Below are 17,857 nucleotides of genomic sequence, written 5' to 3'. Positions count from 1 at the left end.
TGTAGTGCTGATAATTGAACCCTGGTTGGTACTTTTCACTGTACTAACCTCCACCTCCTGAGCATAAATTTTTAATATGAAAACAGTTGGCTCAGTAGAGTAATGTGAGGAATTCCTGAAATCTGGCAAAAAATTTGTAGTTATGTGATAAATCGAGATGGCAAGGTAGTACCTTATATGTGAGTCTTTCAAAGCTACCTGTAATTCAAAGAATCTAAGTTGGGGGAAACTTCAAGATGGCTGGCAGTCTGACCACTTGGATGTGAAATTAGGTGCTTTCATTCAGGTTAAGGGAGACTTACTTTACACACACAGTCACTAATCTAATTTATAAATACCTGTACTTGTATTCTCCTACAGTTTAAGTCAGCATATATAATTGTTTTTGTCAGTTTTTGTACTGAAGGAGAACAGATGGTGGAAACATTCTTGGCAAACACGAGATTCTCTTGTTGCATAAGGTACTGTAAATACCATGTGGCTTTTAATTTCCTCCTTAGATGCCTGGTATAAATAAGGGGGATAGATAAAAATTCATATTCTCCTTGTTTAAAGATGAGTTTTACCTAGTTCTGGAAGTTCTTTGTTTATTTTAATGTGGAAAGAGTTTTGGAGCCTAGGCAAACCTTAACTTCCTTTGAATTAAAAAGAAGTTTGGGACAGTTTGAAACAGGCTATTCTAAAAAATTCTAAAAATAAGAAAGCAGATTTTTAGAGTCTTGTCTACATGGTTTCTGGAAAAGAGACAAGCATTCTTTCCTATCTAAGTGTGGGGCTATGGCCATCGATGAGAACAGTCATCAAACTGTGTGACACAAGGACAGGCGTAGCTGCTCCTTGTTTGGTCCCAGCTTCCCTGTTCACCAGCTCTCAGGCAGAGAGAGGGACGTACAGAGTTCATGCTGCTTCTACTCAGTCAACCCTTTTCTTTTCCTTTGAGGACTAGTAAGGCATTTGAGGGCCAGGACAAATTCCTGGTTTGTGTTTAGGAATTATTCCTGGTGGTGCTCAGGAATGTAAGCCAGGGATTTAAACTAGGGTCAACAGGCTGTATACAAGGCAGACATCTTACTAACTGTACTATCTCTCCAAACCCAGTTTTATGAATGTTAATGTCATTTAACAATAGGATTAACAAAAAAACTCAGCAGCCTCTTCTCTGAGTGTTCCAATAATCTAGGGTAAAAGTAGCGAGGAGCAGAACAGAGTGATAGTACATCATGTAGGGCACTTTCTTCGCATGCAACCAGTTTGGGTTGGGTATCTAGCATCCTATATGTTCCCCAAGCCTCTTTGAATGCAGGCTGAAGTAAGCCCTAAAGACTGCCAGGTGTGACCACCAAACAAAATAAACAAACAATGAAAAAGTAGCAGGTTGTACTTGTCTCTAAGCAAACTTACAGCCTCTAAGTAAGTCAACATCTCAAAAATGCATCTTTTTTTTTTTTTTTTTGGTTTTTTGGGCCACACCCTGTGATGCTCAGGGAAAAATGCATCTTTTGCTCAAGTCACCAAGCACCAAATTTTCTCAGGTAGATTAATCTTTGAACTTAAAATTCTGTGTCTTTCTAGGAATGGTGAAAGGATGGGAGTGGATTCCTGTACCTGCTGGATAGGCCCAGCAAAAAGGACAACTCCAAATTTCACAGTAATAACAGCCTACTAGGACAACACAGCAAATTTGATAGGAGAGTTGTGTAGAAGCCCACCAAACTTAATGAGCAAAAAAAAAAAAAAATAACACAGGAGTCTCAACTAGCACCATACAGCACCATACTCAGACAATGATTTTAGTAACACATTGTGATATATAGAGTATCATGAATTGACTTTTATTGATCTATTTTCTGATAATTCTATTTACTTTTGTGCCTGCTAAGGGGACAGGGTTGAGTGATGGATAGAAAACTAGGGACATTGGTGGAGGTAGAGTGGTGGGATTAGTGTTGGAATAATGAAACCTGTATAATGAACAATGTTATAAATCCTTGCATTTAAATTAAAAAAGCATGCATCTTTGAATGTATGGATATTGTATTGGAATTGGATATTGTACAGTGGACAGGGTGATTGCCTTGTATGTGGCTGATCTAGATTTGGTCTCTGGAAACTCATATGACTTTAGGATCCATCAGCATTGATTCCTTAGCTCAAAGCCAGTAGTAAGGCCTGAAAACCACTGGATATACCCCCACCTCACATAAAAGTATATTTTTTGTTTTGTTTTGTTTTTGGAGGGGAGGAATTATTGGTCTCCTCCTCCTCTTCCTCCTCCTCCTCCTCCTCCTCCTCCTCCTCCTCCTCCTCCTCCTCCTCCTCTCATTCTTCCCGGATTGCAGCCAACTGCATGCCTCCATTACTAGCTCCTGTGCATCCCTGAATCATTGCCTTTGCCAGTTGGGATGACTAAGTCCTTCTTGGGCATCATCTTCCACCTGGCCTCCAGGACCTTGCTCAACTCCTCTCTCTTTGTCTTTGCGTGGATGTGTGTTTCCACTCTTTTCCTAATGAACTTGAGGGCTAGCTTGTCCTTGGAGACTTTTAACAGTTCCATGGATTGCTGCTCTTATGATGTAAGCCAAATACTGCTCAGATATCGAGCATGAACTTGGTATGTTTGATGAGGTGCTGATGGCTGTGCTTTGACTTGTTCACATTCTTAGTCACCTGATGGCCCTTGTTGAGGCTGACAACCATGGGGTAGTGCAGAGCTATGGATGCAACTTCTCAATGCTTACCAAAAGCAGTCTGAGGCCATACTCATAACTATGCTCAGGAGTGACCCCAGGCCATACTTGGGTGATTTGTGGTGCTGAGATATTTTTTTTTTTGGAGGGGTGCACACCCAGCGGTGCTTAGGGTTTACTTCTGGCCCTGCACTCAGAAATCGCTCCTGGGGGCCAGAGAGATAGCATGGAGATAGGGCATTTGCCCGGCATCTCATATGGTCCCCAGAGCCTGCCAGGAGCGATTTCTGAGCGTAGAGCCAGAAGTAACCCCTGAGTGCTGCCGGGTGTGACCCAGCCTCCCCACCCCCAATCGCTCCTGCCTCAGGGGACTATATGGATGTCAGTGATCAAACCGGTGTCTGTCCTGCATCAGCCACGTGCAAGGCAAACTCCCTACCACTATACTACCACTCTGTCCCCTAGTGCTGAGATTCTTTTTTTGGTTTTTGGGCCACACCCGGTGACGCTCAGGGGTTACTCCTGGCTATGCGCTCAAAAGTTGTTGCTCCTGACTTGGGGGACCATATGGGACACCAGGGGATCGAACCGCGGTCCGTCCAAGGCTAGCGCAGGCAAAGCAGGCACCTTACCTTTTTGGGCCACACCCGGCGTTGCTCAGGGGTTACTCCTGGCTGTCTGCTCAGAAATAGCTCCTGGCAGGCACGGGGGACCCTATGGGACACCGGGATTTGAACCAACCACCTTTGGTCCTGGATCGGCTGCTTGCAAGGCAAGCACCGCTGTGCTATCTCTCTGGACCCCGTGCTGAGATTATTAATCCTGACAGATACTGCAGGAATTAAGATAAGAGCCTTCTATATGGCTACTATGGCCAAAACATTGGTTTGGTTACCAGAATTATATAGGGTAATCTCGAGCATTTCTGGGAGTGATTCCTCAGCACAGAGTTAGGAATAAGTCCTGAGCACTACAAGTTGGGTCCCAAATCTGCCTCCATCCCTCAAGAATGTCAAATGAATTTTGTTATATTTGAGGTGTATCTGATGACAAGATTGTGAAAACAGATTAGGAATTTTTCTGTTTGGTTTACAGGGACAGGAATTATTTGCAGGTTAGAGAGATCTGGACTAGATAACTGGGGGAATTTAGAGAAAACCCCAGAGAATGGAAGAAAAGGAATGACAAATAGACTGCAACTGGGACACATTTGGGAAATGAAGTTGTGTAGCACCATGGTGGAGTGTTTGTTTACAACTTGCAACTTTGTTCCACCCAAAACAAAAATCATTCCTGTTTTCTTTGTATCTGTTTGTTTACAATTTGGTTTTACCCCAAACAGAGATTTTTCTACTTATCATATTTTACATGTCTCAAGAAAACCTGGGCGGTACTGGTTCATGTATACCTTCTGCCTTTACTCCCTCCCCTGATAGAGGTTTCTGTACTCAATAAAAACTGCATTTCTGGCAGGCAGCTTGCCCTCTCAGCTTGATGAGAGATTGCTACTTGGCCACACATACATATTTCATTGTAAGCTTCTTTTCAATTATTTCCTGAGGTGACCCTTGCTCCAGACTAATTTTCCCTGAGTGGAAATATAGTATTTGGGACCTTTACAGTGGGGGCTGGAAGATAGGACTTCATGGCTGTCTTCAAAGATCTGGTGATTACCTGGATGTAGTAGGGAGAGTCAAAATGGACTCTGGCCAACAGCTTTATGACAACAGAAACTTGTTCTTATCTTTTCAAGAATCCAAGCAGAAAGTCTTCTGCACTGACTAAAGTAGGAGGAGTCCCATATTCTGAGTTCAGTGCTCACAAGCAATAAAACCAATGTAAGGACAGGTATATGGATTAGTGAAATAGAACTACCCATTGGAATTTTACAGTGGAATTGAACAAAAGAGTCATAAATAAAGCCATCTGTCTATAGTCAGCTGGATTCCATACATACAACTATTTTTAGGGGAAGAATAGTCTTTTCAACAAGTTGGTCTAGTGGATTGGGGTATGCTCTCATTGATGAAACACACTCTTCAGAACTGTAAAAAATAATGCTTGGTTAAAAAAAATGCTTGGGACTAGAGATTTAGCTCAGAGTCAGGGTGCATGTTTTGCACGCCCAAGGCCCCAGGTTAGATGTCCTGCCATTGCTTTTCCCTCCCCAGCATCACTTGATGTAGACCTGCTGGTCTTCCAACACTACTGACACTGAGCAGTGCCACGTAACTCAGTTCTAGTATTGACTTTCCTAGTTCAATTGGCCAATATCAACTGGAATGATCCTTAACACTGCTCGGGAGGATCTCCTTATACCATGTGATTATGCCAAATGCAAAAAACAACAAGATGAATCAATATCTAAATATAAAAAACCTTAAAGAAAATATAGGACTAAATCTTCATATTTAATTTGGCAAATAAATCTTATGCCCAAATCTTATACTCAAACGCTTGAGTAACAAAAGGAAAAGACAAATTGAATTTAATTGTTGTCTAAGTTGCTAGCCAGAAAAAGAAAACCTAAAGAATAAGAAAAAACTATGAACCATATATTTGATAATGAACATGTACTTAGAATATACAAGCTCCTTTATTTATTTAAATTTAATTAATTAATTAAGTTTGTTTTTGGTTCATATCTGGTGATGCTTGGATGCTCAGAGCTTATTCCTGGCTCTGATCTCTCCCAGATGGCTCAGTGAACAACATGTGGTGCCAGGGATCAAGTCCAAGTTAGCTGGTACAAGGCCAATGCCCTACTCATACCATTTCATACCATACTCATACCAGCCACACAAGCTCTTTTATTGAATAAAGAATCCAAGGATGATTTACAAGTGACCAGTATATATAAGAGAAGATGTTCGACATTGTTAGACATCAGGGAAGTGCAAATCGAAACCTAAATGAGCTAGATACCACTCAGTACACTGAGGATGGCTCAAACCCAAAAGCCACATACTAACAAATGTTAATAAAGATAACCCATTACCAAATCAGAGGCTTAGAATCTAATATCATAGTAAGCACAGCTAATCAAGTTGTTGTCCTCAAGCAGTCAAGATGGAAAGCAAAGCACTAGACATCAAGTGGCCAAATTCAGAGAACACTTTTTTTAAGGGAAAAGAAGGAAGGGAAAAGAATGCGAGGAAGCTTCCAATATTATGGGAGGGAGGAGTCTGCTAAAGGATTCCAGAGAAAAGACAAAAGCTGTCCCTCATTTATACCTTTTAAATAAAGGCAGTCTGGTGATTGCATTTCTTTATTATGTTCCAAGAATTTGGGCCATTAAAATGGGAAGAGAGGGCCGAGAGATAGCATGTAGAAGGTCGGTGGTTTGAATCTCAGCATCCCATATGGTCCCCTGAGCCTGCCAGGAGCAATTTCTGATCGTAGAGCCAGGAGTAACCCCTGAGCATTGTTGGGTGTGACCCAAAAACCAAAACCAAACAAACAAAAAACTAAAATGGGGAGAGAATGATGAGATGATTATTTCTATGTCTTCTAGATGATCCATCAGGGCCTTTGATCATTCAGGTTATCAGGAACCACCTAAGTCACCTTTGTGACATTCCATTTTTTGTTGTTATTTTTAGGGTCATATTCCTATTTTGCCCTGTCTCCTCCCTTTTAGTCCCTACTAATAATACCGGGGCAGGCTGCTATACAGACACTGGGGACTAAAAGTCATGAGAGGAGGCAGTGGAGGAGACAGAGAGAAGGAGCATGTCCTAGAAAGGACACTTATAAACTAGGGAGGACCCCAAAGAGAAGACTAATCCTTTCCTATAAATTTAAATAACAGAAAAACAGAAACAGAAACAAAAACAAAACCACCATCCAAATTGAATAACAGAGCCGGGCCAATTCTTCTACACCAGCAAGATGTAAGGACGGAACGGAAGAATCGCTACCCCACCGGAAGTAGATTTCACCCGACCCTCTTTTACCGGGGACACACTTCCGGTCGCGGCGGCGGGAATCGGGCTGCAGCGGGAGAGTAGGCCTCGGAGAGGCGAATCCGGTGGGAATCGGCGCCATCAAAACCGCCATCATGGTATGGAGGTGGAAGAAGTTAGTGGGGGAAACCTCCGAGTGTGGGAGTGGGGCCCTTGAGTGCTCGGAGGAGGCTGTGGGTTGAAGCCAAGCCGTCCGTGGTCGGGGCAGGCCCGGGCCGCGGCCTCCTGGTCGCAACTGGGAGAAGAACCAAGAGTGGGACCTCCGGGCGGGGTGGGGGAAGGGAGGCCGAATGTGGGGGTGGCACAGGAATCGGGGACACTCCGGGGACCTCTTGGGAGACGCCGCCTCCACCCGGGCCCCTGATTGCGGCGTGATGATAACGGATGGGGTTGGATGGGGGACACGGATTCGTAGATTCCCTGCGCCCAACATTCAATCAAGAGGAGGTCAGGGGTGGGGGGCTGTGCAGGAGCGAAGGGTGCTCGGGGAGTCCCAGAGTGGGGAGAGAAGATGGAGACCTGACAGCAGGTCGCTGCAAGGTTCCAGGCCCTGTTGATGGGAAGGGAACGCATTGCACTGCTCTGACACCCCCAAAGTTTCTGGGCCAACTGCAAGCCCCGAAACAAAAGCTGGGCTCTTGGTAGGCGAGCCCCTCATTTGTGGGACAGGGATAACACAGCTTTCTCTAATTTTGCAGATTGAAGAGCAGGAATAGTTAGAGGATTCAGTGACTCCCCCATAAGGGGTCAGGCAGGTGCAGATGGTGTTCAGTGATTGCCCATTGAACCAGTTAAACAGTCTGGGTCTCTGGGAAGGCAGGCAGGACGATATGAGGTTCAGAAACTTGTAGTAGTCTAAGCTTAACTCTAGCAGTACTTTGGTAGAATTAGAACTGACCCACGCCAGCTAACAGGAGGCAGGAGATGCACCCCCCCCCTTTTTGGGGGGTCACACCTGGCAGCGCTCAAAGGTTACTCCTGGCTCAGGGGACCTTATGAGATGCCAGGATTCGAACAACCGACCTGTATGCAAGGCAAACACTTTACCTCCACGCTATCTCTCCGGCCCCAAGAGATGCCCCTTTAAGGGCACCTGACAAATTCAAATTGTGGCACCTATTTTATTAACCACATATCGTTTTGTGGTGCTGGGAATTGAACCTAAGCCTCGCACGTGTAAAGTAAGTTCTGTTCCATCGGCTCACATTTATGATCCCTGTAGTCCGTTTGTAAAGTTACAACGGAAGGCAGATTGTAAAGCAGAGATGGTTAAGTAAATGGACGGATTTTTGGGGATTTTTTTGGAAGGGGAGGGGATTATGTCACATTCACTCCCATCCTGACACTGATGAGACCATGGGGTTTGAGGAATCAAACCTGGGCTTCTTGTTGCCAAGCTTGCACTCCAGCCTTGTATAGCAAGTTTCATATTCATAAATCACATATGTTCAAAGTGATTAGCAGCCTGACCAGAAAGTTTCTTCCCAAAGGTAGTTTTGGAGATACACAAGTTCTTCATTGAAGGATTTAGGTTTTGTTTTTGTTTTAGGGTCACACCCGGCCCTACTCAGGGGTTATTCCTGGCTCTGCATTCAGAAAAATCACTCCTGGTTGGGGCCAGAGAGATAGCATGGAGGCCTTTCATGCAGAAGGTCATCGGTTCAAATCCTGGCATCCCATATGGTCCCCTAAGCCTGCCAGGAGTGATTTCTGAGTGTAGAGCGAGAAGAGACCCCTGAGCGCTGTCGGGTGTGACCAAAAAAAAAAAAAAAAAAAAAAGAAATTGCTCCTGGCAGGCCCCGGGAATCATATGGGATGCCCAGATTCAAACCTGGATGGCTGCATGAAAGACAAATGCCTACGCTATGCTATCTCTCATTCCCTGAAGGATTTAGTTTTTTAGCCCCCCCCCTTTCTGGTTTGTCTTTTTGGGGGCCACAGCTAGCAGTGCTCAGGGGTTACTCCTGGCTTTGTGCCCAGGAATTAATCTTGGAGATGCTCTGGAGACCATATGGGGTGCTGGGGATCAAACCTGGATCAGCCATGTGCAAGGCAAACCTCTTATGCACCTCCTATTTGTCCTATTGTTCCCGTCCTTTATTCCCATTTTCTTTTCTGCCGCACTCCTTTATTCCCACTTTTGATCATGAACACGTTGTTTGGGTTTTTAGTACCAGTAGAATTCCAGACCCAGGACAGTTGGGTCGCTTATTTATAGTTTGTATAGTGACAGACAGGCTCATTTCTGGTATGGCTGAATTGTGTATTTGGAGTCATGCTACTACCCTTCTACCCCTGAAAGGGCCCCTAATAGACAATGATGATTGTAATATGAGTAAGGAGATTGTTTACATTGCTGGGGATCGTACTCAGGGCTGCACTTGGGAGACATGCCTTATAGCACCCGCCCACATGACTGACCCTGAGAAGGTTTTAAAAGAAGAAAAATTGCAAAGATCAGTATTGACCATATGTTGATTTGGGATAATTCATCGGGCGGGACTGCTGAAAATGTGTTGAGACTGGGCCTGGAAAAGGCCATAGTGGGAGTTTTTAGGAAGGACTTGGGGCTTTGTGTAAAGTACTGAGTCTCCCCTGATGTTTCTCCCTGCAGACTGTGGGCAAGAGCAGCAAGATGCTGCAGCACATCGACTACAGGATGCGGTGCATCCTGCAAGATGGCCGCATCTTCATCGGCACCTTTAAGGCTTTCGACAAGCACATGAACTTGATCCTCTGCGACTGTGATGAGTTCCGAAAGATAAAGTGAGGAATGGACTGGGGGGCGGGTTTGGGTGAGAGAGAAGTGGGTTGGGAGGGTGGTACCTTAGCTGCCTCCTTGACTTGCTGTCCTGTGTTTGGTGGTACCTTAGTCGCTTCCTTGACTCGCTGTCCTGCTTTTGAGGGCATACTTAAATGGGGACCGTGGACCCTGAGGATTCCAATCCAGCGAGGCTTGCTCTTTAGTTCCAGTGGAGAACAGTTTCGAGGGCTGCTAGGCTTTTTGTTTCTTTGTCTTCGTGCCCCTGGGTATCGGGGTAAAGGGCTTTCCTGTTCTCCCCACAGGTGTGTAAGTGGGGAGAACTTGGTTTTCTGGCCTCATTGCCTATTTGTAAAGCTGTGGCCTAGAGGGCTCTCCCAATGCAGCCTGGTCTGAAACTGCTTTAAGAAGCCTCTGGCCCTCTTCGGGGTAAGTGCTCAGCTCCCCATGTGAGTTTGGGGCCAGTGATTTTTGTTGACTTTTATAGAATCTGGTAGATATTTCCTATCATTCCATAAGTTAGTGAATACTTCCCTTATCTAAGACTTAGCTCTTGAGCTTGTGGCCCATTAAAAGATGTGGTATACCTTTATGTTAATTTATGTTTAAGGCATTTTGAGACCCAAAGAGTTTACATAAAGACTTTCATGATCATCTAACTCTTAACCACATTAGGTGACTATAATCTCTCTAAATTTCTTTGGTTCAAGTTCCTTTGTGACAGGAGGTTTGGAAGTGTAGGGCAAAATAGGGTAGAGATGGCTCAGTGCTAAGTACATGCTGGAATCAGCGGATCGGGGTAGACAGATTATAAACTTGTCTCTTTGTTTAAGGTGACACTAGTTTAATTTTTATAAACAAACTATCAAAAGATGTTTTTAAATATAAAAAAATATAAAGTACTTGAAACTCCCAAAGTATGTTTTGGGGGGGTTGCATGTAAACAGGCAGTAGGAATGCTTTCATTAAGATAAAATATGGATAATCCAAAACAGAAAAAGAGAGGCTACCCACAAAAAAAAAAACCACTGTTAAACTTTAACATAAAATGTCATTAAAATGAAGTTTTTAAGTTTAAGTTGGTATTTATTTTTAGGATTGTTGCTTTGGCTTTTTTACTCTTCTCTATCTGGTGGTTATTTTCCTACTTAATATTTCTGTTCAGTTTTTGGTAGTTGGTGCTTGGAAAAATATATTTTTGGTTGTGGTAGTTTTTCATTATTTTTGCTTAGGAGATGGATGCAGTTTCTAAGAGGTTAATGTTTACCTTTCTTTTCTGGCTTCTTTTTCTGATATGAGTAAGGAATGGGATTATAGGCCTGGGATTGAGTCAGTTCTATGGGGACACTCAACCTGGATGAGTGGGACTCAGTTGCTAAGCAATTGCTGTTGCTGTATAGGGTCTCGGGCGAGGCGAGGCCTTGAATACTGGCAGGAACAGGGCGGAGGAAAGACCTTCACTATGACTATGGACTAGCATTTGAGCCAGGGCTAGTGTTTTCTGATTGTTGTCCCTATCTCTTGGCATGGATATCATCCCCTAAGGGGTTACAAGTTTTGCCTGTGAAGACTCCTGATAGGCTGTCTTAGATTTATATGTCATTGGCGGGGAAAGGAGTGTACAACAAATAAATCTCAGGCCTCTAGACAGGTGAGCATGAGTCTTACTTTAATGCTTGCTATTTCTTCTAAACCCATCTTTAGGCCAAAGAATTCAAAACAAGCTGAAAGAGAAGAGAAACGAGTCCTTGGGCTGGTGCTGCTTCGAGGGGAGAACCTGGTCTCAATGACAGTAGAGGGGCCTCCTCCCAAAGATGTAAGTCAGTAGTGCCAGTCTAGTGACTTAATCCCATTTCACTGTTTTAAATAATGATGGAACACTTGATCCTCCACAATCTTAGATCCATAGACCCCAGCCTACATTTAGAAATGGAATAGGATTTGAAGACTTAATCGAATTTGTTTCTCCTATTCATCCTAAAACATTGTAGGGCAGGCGAGATAATAGAGGACAGAAAACCTTGCCTTGTATGTAGGAGATGCTGGTTCAATCTAGGTATGGTCTCCGGAGCACAGCCAGGTGTGATCTCTGGGCCAGAACCAGGAGTAAGCAAGCCCTGGTTGTCCCCTAAACAAAGTCAGGAGTGATAATGTGGTGGGGGTGGGCGGGTGAGTTTGGTTTTGCTTTTGGATTTTGGGCCACATCCAGCTTGCTCTGGGCTATTCCTGGCTCTGTAAACACAGATGTATATTTTTTATACTTAACATGTAAGATGTGATTTCTGCTTTTTCACTTAACGTTTTGTAAACAAAAGCGTTTGGTTTCTGAGATAGAATTTCTCAGAAATAAACCCTGAGCATTTTTGGGTATGCCCCTTCCCCCAAAGGCCATATGAATGACTTAGTGATGATATCTCAAATGTGGATAGTCATTTTATAGAGAGGGTTAAATTTCACTAAAGCTTGTTTTAGTTATAAACGTTAGGATACCATCATTGTGAAAGCCTAGGTTGTTTGCTGGTGTCTTGAAAGCCAGTAAGAGGTAAGGTTGGTGTGAGAAAAACAGATTTGTTCAGGTACTGGCATACTGAACAACCATCTTGCACTTTTAAAGGGCCAGTGGAGGAGTTGACAAAAGTAGGAAAGGGTAATGGGCAACACAGGATAACTCATGTGGCGTCTTCTCATATCAGTGTGTTGGTGAAGGCACTGAAGCATGCCATTGGGATCTTTGTGACACTTAGCATTGACCTTCATTTTGATGTCATCCTGGTAACATGGAGTATTGTTGGTCTAGTCTTTGACAGGCTCTGGATAAAGTTTATAGGAAATTTTTCTTTTGGTTTTTGGGACACCTGGGTGTGTTCACTGATAACTTCTGGCTGTGCACCCAGGAATCCCTACTGGCAGTGCTTGCAAGGAGGATGCCAATTAGAACCTATATTGGCCACATGCAAGGCAAGCACCCTTACCCACTGTCCTCTTTTCCTGCTCATAGGGATATGTATTGGAAAAGATAAGAGGCCAGGAATTAGAATAAGCATAAAATCCGTGGTATACAAGATGGGAAAAATCCGTGGTATACAAGATGGGAATTTGTAGTGTTACGATGGGTTTTATTTTTGTGTAAAGCATATGTATATATAATTCTTGGTGTCTATTTCCAGTACTGTTTGCTCATTGTAAATTAACATTCTTATAACAATCTTTTTTATTTTTAGGCCACACCTGGCAGCACTCAGGGTTACTCCTGACTCTGCACTCAGAAATCGCTTCTGGCAGGCTTGGGGGACCCTATGGGATACTGGGGATTGAACACAGGGTCGTCCCAGATTAGCCGCATGCAAGGCAAATGCCCTGTTACTGTGCTATCGCTCTGGCGCCTCTTATAACAATCTTTTGAAGTAAAACTTTCCCATATTATAAAAAACAAAAACCAGACGGGCCTGAGAGATAAGCATAGCGGTAGGGCATTTGCCTTGAACACAACTGAGCCAGGATGGACGGTGGTTCGAATCTCAGCATCCCATATGGTCCCTGTGCTTGCCAGGAGTGATTTTTGAGTGATTTCAGGATTGACTAACCGGAGTGCCGCCAGGTGTGGCCCAAAAAAACCCTTAAAAAATAAAAATAAAGAACTAAATACATTGAGCTGATTTGCCTTACAGTTGTAGTTGGTGGTGAAACTGGTGTTTGATCCGTGGCAGTTTTGATTTTGTCATAGCCCATCATTTGCAAATAGGACACAATCTCACAGTGTGGGATCCCTCACCCATGATCACCTACCAAGTGGGAATCAGCTCTGGGAATGTTGGGCCCTTTCATGTTATTTCAAAGTACTTCTCACCAGACTTTGAGGATCTCTTGTAGTGTCTCAGACCTTTCTTAGCCCATAGTATTTCAAAGTAGTTCTCACTCAACTTTTGAGTCTCTTGTATGTTTGTTTTTTAGACTGGCATTGCCCGAGTGCCACTTGCTGGAGCTGCTGGGGGCCCAGGAATCGGCAGGGCTGCTGGCAGAGGGATCCCTGCTGGTGTTCCAATGCCTCAGGCTCCCGCAGGACTCGCTGGGCCTGTCCGAGGGGTTGGTGGACCGTCCCAACAGGTGAGGAGTTGGGGGAGAGAATCAGCCTCTGGCGGGTGGAAGATAGAGGTGCCACAGTTTGAGAAGCTTGCCAGTTGACCTACCTGCGGCTGTCAGGCTGTCAGTTTCGCATTGGGCTTTGTATGTGATCTTAGAATCAAGTTTGAAGAAAAGTTGCGGTCTTGTGGCTAGAAATTCAGAAAAATCAAACTGATGAAGTAAAATGCTTCTCTGACAACATTTTGAATGTATTTTGTTAAGCCTATTGTCAGTCATTTAAAATATGCCTTGAGGATGAGACTTGGATATTTAAGCATCTTTTATAGATGATTTGGGGTAGGAGTCCTAACGTGGGGGGAAACTATAGTATCTGCTGTTTCTCAGTTGGGAAAGTGAGTGGGATGCCGATTTGCACTGTTCTATGCTGCCTGTCCTTCCTGTGCCTTCTTAGGTGATGACCCCACAAGGAAGAGGAACTGTTGCAGCAGCTGCAGCTGCCGCCACTGCCAGTATTGCAGGGGCTCCCACCCAGTACCCACCTGGTCGTGGAGGTCCTCCCCCACCTATGGGCCGAGGGGCACCCCCTCCAGGTGAGATTCCTGAAGAGACAAACCATTGCTCAGGAATGGAAGAGGCCTGAACTGGATTCATGAGGCGTAAACTCTATAGAACTTGGTGGTAAATTTTGTGATTAAGCTGAGTTTAATTACTCTGAGCTTTGGACAAGAGCCCCCGAAGACACAAATTTGGCACAACTTCCAGTTTGTAAGGAGAGGTTGGGAAGTTATCTGTTTCGGTGTTCCTTGCTGCCTTTTCAAGATATTTGAACTGGATCTGTGGGGCTTTTCTATTGTAGGCATGATGGGCCCACCTCCTGGCATGAGGCCACCTATGGGTCCCCCAATGGGAATACCCCCTGGACGAGGAACTCCGATGGGCATGCCCCCTCCGGGAATGCGGCCGCCTCCTCCGGGGATGAGAGGTAAGTGCCTGGCAGTAGTGACTTGGGGGGTGTTTGTCCTGAGAGCCCTGCTGGGATAGGAAGTTGAGGGAAATCTGATTTTGACCATGCCTATGTGCTCACAGGCCTTAAAGCCTTGGCGAGTGAGCTCTTAGCTGATGACTTTACTCAGAAAGAAAAAAGGAGCCAGGCATCCCTTTAAGTTGATCCCTTTTAGAGTAGAACAGCCTTTCACCAGGGAACTTGTCTACATCCCAGCATCCAAAGCAGAATTTTCATGAAGTGTCCCCATGAAGGTAATAGAATTTTCATAATGTCATTTTAATTAAAAGGTGGTCCTGAGCTTTTATATTGATTACATATTTAAGTTATATTTGAGAATACCTAGATCAGCTCTCAGGTTCTAGAGGAGGAACAGGTCCTGAGACAACTTAGTTCTGACCTCCAGACCAGTGCCCGATCCACCATGCCATAGTGGCCTCTTAGCCAACTCTTGGCCACACTTGGGAACTTGTTTTCCTATTTGGGTTTTCCTTTTAATGGGTTTTATACATTATTAAGTGTTGGGACCCAGTTAGCCTGAGAGTGCATTCCTCTGGTCACAGGTAAACACAGGGTGGGGGAGACTGGGGGTAGGGTGGGGAGCTGGAGTCGAAGATCAGGCACTGACTAAACTTCTTACTCTTACTTCAGGCCTCCTTTGACCCCTGGCCACAGAGTTATGGAAGTAGCTCTACAGAAGCGTGGGCCTGATTTCCCAAGGCCATGTTCCCACAGACCTGTTTGTTTCTTATGCCATTGTTCATGGGGTCTCACCGGATTGTCTGGTTTCCCTTACAGGGCCCCCTCCCCCGGGAATGCGCCCACCAAGGCCCTAGACTCATCTTGGCCCTCCTCAGCTCCCTGCCTGTTTCCCGTAAGGCTGTACATAGTCCTTCTATTTCCTTGTGGCCTGTAAAACTAGTTTGTAATAAACTTAAGAGACTATCTCAATGCTACTGGTGTATCTGTTATTTTTTAGGAAACTGATATACATGCACACACTTATATCAAAGATAAGGGGGCTGGGGCCGGAGAGATAGCATGGAGGTAAGGTGTTTGCCTGTGTGCAGAAGATTGGTGGTTCAAATCCCAGCATCCTATATGGTCCCCCAAGCCTGCTAGGCATGATTTCTGAGTGTAGAGCCAGGAGGAACCCCTGAGCGCTACCAGATGTGACCCAAAAATTAAAAAAAAAAAAAAAAAGATGAGGGGGCTGAGGAGATAGTACAGGGTGTCTCCCCAGCACAACATCCTCCCTTCTCCATCATTGTATGTGGCGGCTGGTTCCTGGCACCCCAGGACTCGAGCAGCTCTGCAAGGCCTGCATCCTCAGCTTCTTGCATTGAATTCCAGACCTTGTTGGGTGTAGTTCCTTGGCTTACTGAACACTCTTGGGTACCACCCCTAAAATAGATGAAAATCCCAGATTACTTACTGGGAGAGGACTTACTAGGTATTACTCTCTCACTGAATAATAAAAATGTACTTGAACTTTTGAATTTTTTTTTTTTTTTTGTTTTTTGGGCCACACCCATTTGATGCTCAGGGGTTACTCCTGAGCTATGCGCTCAGAAGTCGCTCCTGGCTTGGGGGACCATATGGGACGCCGGGGGATCGAACCACGGTCCGTCCTAGGCTAGCGCAAGCAAGGCAGGCACCTTACCTCTAGCGCCACCGCCCGGCCCCGAACTTTTGAATTTTTGACCTCCACAATTTCTCACTCAGGTCTATGGTCACTGAACAGATACATCAAACTTACAAGAGGTGGACACTCTTATCTTTTTTCCTTCTCCTTTCCTATTTCCCATTTCCCTTTGACTTTCATTGCTTGGGAGTCTAGGGCCAATCCCAGTGATTCTCAGTAGTTGGGCTGGCAGTTCCATGCAAGGACCTGAGGGTGAGCTGCTGTTTGTGTCCTGTAGTGTTTGGAATTATCCAGGTCAGTATTCTCTTAAGCCCTGGTTATTTTTGGTGCAAGGGATGAAGCCTGGGGCCTCCGACTTGAACAATGGAATCTTGGGAGTGGGAAAACATTAGCCACTGGTGATTGTGGGAATGTCCATGCTGTGCGAGGGATTGAACCAGGGCTCCCAAATACATAACGTGTTATAGCTCTTTGAGTCTCTCCTTGGTCTGGACACTTAGGGAGGGTGAAGATTTTGAAGATACACCCAGTGATGCTCAGGGGCTACCTTTTGTTGTACCAAGGATCAAAGAGGGAGGGGGTCAGCCACATGCAAGGTAAGCACCTTAATCTCTAGTATCTGGCCCTAGAGGCTGTTCCTAAATTGTTGGGGAATGACAATTCTTTATATATATCTTTATTTAAACAGCTTGATTACAAATATGATTGTAGTTGGGTTTCAGTCATGTAAAGAACACTCCCCTTCACCAGTGCAACATTCCCATCACCAATGTCCCAGATCTCCCTCCTCCCCATCCCACCCCACCTATACTCTATAGACAGGCTTCTACTTGGGGGAAGACAATTCTAAGTGAAAAGATCTTAAAAACCAACTAATGGTTCACTAGGAGAGTGTTGAATTTCTTCAGAGTGTAAAGATAATTCAATAGGAAAACACTTGGAGGCCTTTGGAGATTGCTTAAAGTGCTGAAAGCATATGTATGTGGGATTCCAATATCAAGTGTGTTCTGTAAACCAGATGCAAATCTAAACTGAAACAAAAGCATGTGTACATTGCACATGGCTGATCCGTGTTTGATCCCTGGCATCCCAGATGGTCCCTGGGGTCTGCCAGGAGTAAACCCTAAGCAGTGCTGGGTGTGGCCCAAAAATTAAAAACTTGGGGTAAGAGCCATAGCACAGCAATAGCGTGTTTGCCTTGCATGCAGCCGACCATTGACAGGCCCGGGTTCGATCCCTGGCATCTCATATGGTCCCTCAAGCCAGGAGCAACTTCTGAGTGCATAGCCAGGAGTAATCCCTGAGTGTCACCGGGTGTGGCCCAAAGCCACACACACACACACACACACACACACACACACACACACACACACACGAATAGAAGGTTTTCTAAACCTGAGGTTAGTAATTAGGGCTGGAGAGGTAGCACAATGGAAGGGCTTTTGCCTTGCATGCAGCCAATCCAGGACAGACGGTGGTTCAAATCCTGGCTTCTGAGTGCCACCAGGTGTGACACAAAAAGCAAATAGGAAATTTAAAATCATAAACAATATAAAAATTAACTTCTGCTATAAATATTGTACTGAAAGTTTCAGCTAGAGAATTAGACTAAGAAAAAGGAAGTAAAACTTAAAAAAATACTAAAATCCTTTATATAGAAAAACCTGAAGAATGTGTAAGAATAAAATTAAATTCAACAAATTTATAGGGTAA

General features: G+C 44.6%; 1 protein-coding gene across 2 annotated transcripts; it reads left to right on the top strand.

Annotated features, from left to right (window-relative positions):
- Window positions 1–6,627: 6,627 nt before the first annotated feature.
- Window positions 6,628–15,451, top strand: SNRPB (small nuclear ribonucleoprotein polypeptides B and B1). Of its 2 annotated transcripts, none has more exons than XM_049779357.1 (7): window positions 6,628–6,750; window positions 9,267–9,418; window positions 11,118–11,229; window positions 13,365–13,517; window positions 13,948–14,086; window positions 14,353–14,478; window positions 15,298–15,451. In XM_049779357.1, the coding sequence occupies exons 1-7, from the start codon at window positions 6,748–6,750 to the stop codon at window positions 15,333–15,335; spliced, it is 723 nt and encodes a 240-aa protein (XP_049635314.1). In that variant the 5' UTR covers window positions 6,628–6,747; the 3' UTR covers window positions 15,336–15,451. The 2 variants fall into 2 exon arrangements, with proteins under 2 accessions (XP_049635314.1, XP_049635316.1); XM_049779359.1 differs by having other exon boundaries at window positions 15,151–15,451.
- The last annotated feature ends 2,406 nt before the right edge of the window (window positions 15,452–17,857 follow it).

Source organism: Suncus etruscus, chromosome 9, assembly GCF_024139225.1.
Source record: "Suncus etruscus isolate mSunEtr1 chromosome 9, mSunEtr1.pri.cur, whole genome shotgun sequence".
Taxonomy (NCBI): domain Eukaryota; kingdom Metazoa; phylum Chordata; class Mammalia; order Eulipotyphla; family Soricidae; genus Suncus; species Suncus etruscus.
Note: the sequence above shows the minus strand (reverse complement) of the source record. Positions and strands in the feature narration are given on the sequence as shown.

What these genes read in the sequence shown, in the direction of transcription:
- SNRPB (XM_049779357.1), top strand. An exon ending in GATGAGTTCCGAAAGATAAA is followed by an intron (nt 9,419 to 11,117) that starts GTGAGGAATGGA and finishes ACCCATCTTTAG; the next exon opens with GCCAAAGAATTCAAAACAAG. An exon ending in AGGGGCCTCCTCCCAAAGAT is followed by an intron (nt 11,230 to 13,364) that starts GTAAGTCAGTAG and finishes TTTGTTTTTTAG; the next exon opens with ACTGGCATTGCCCGAGTGCC.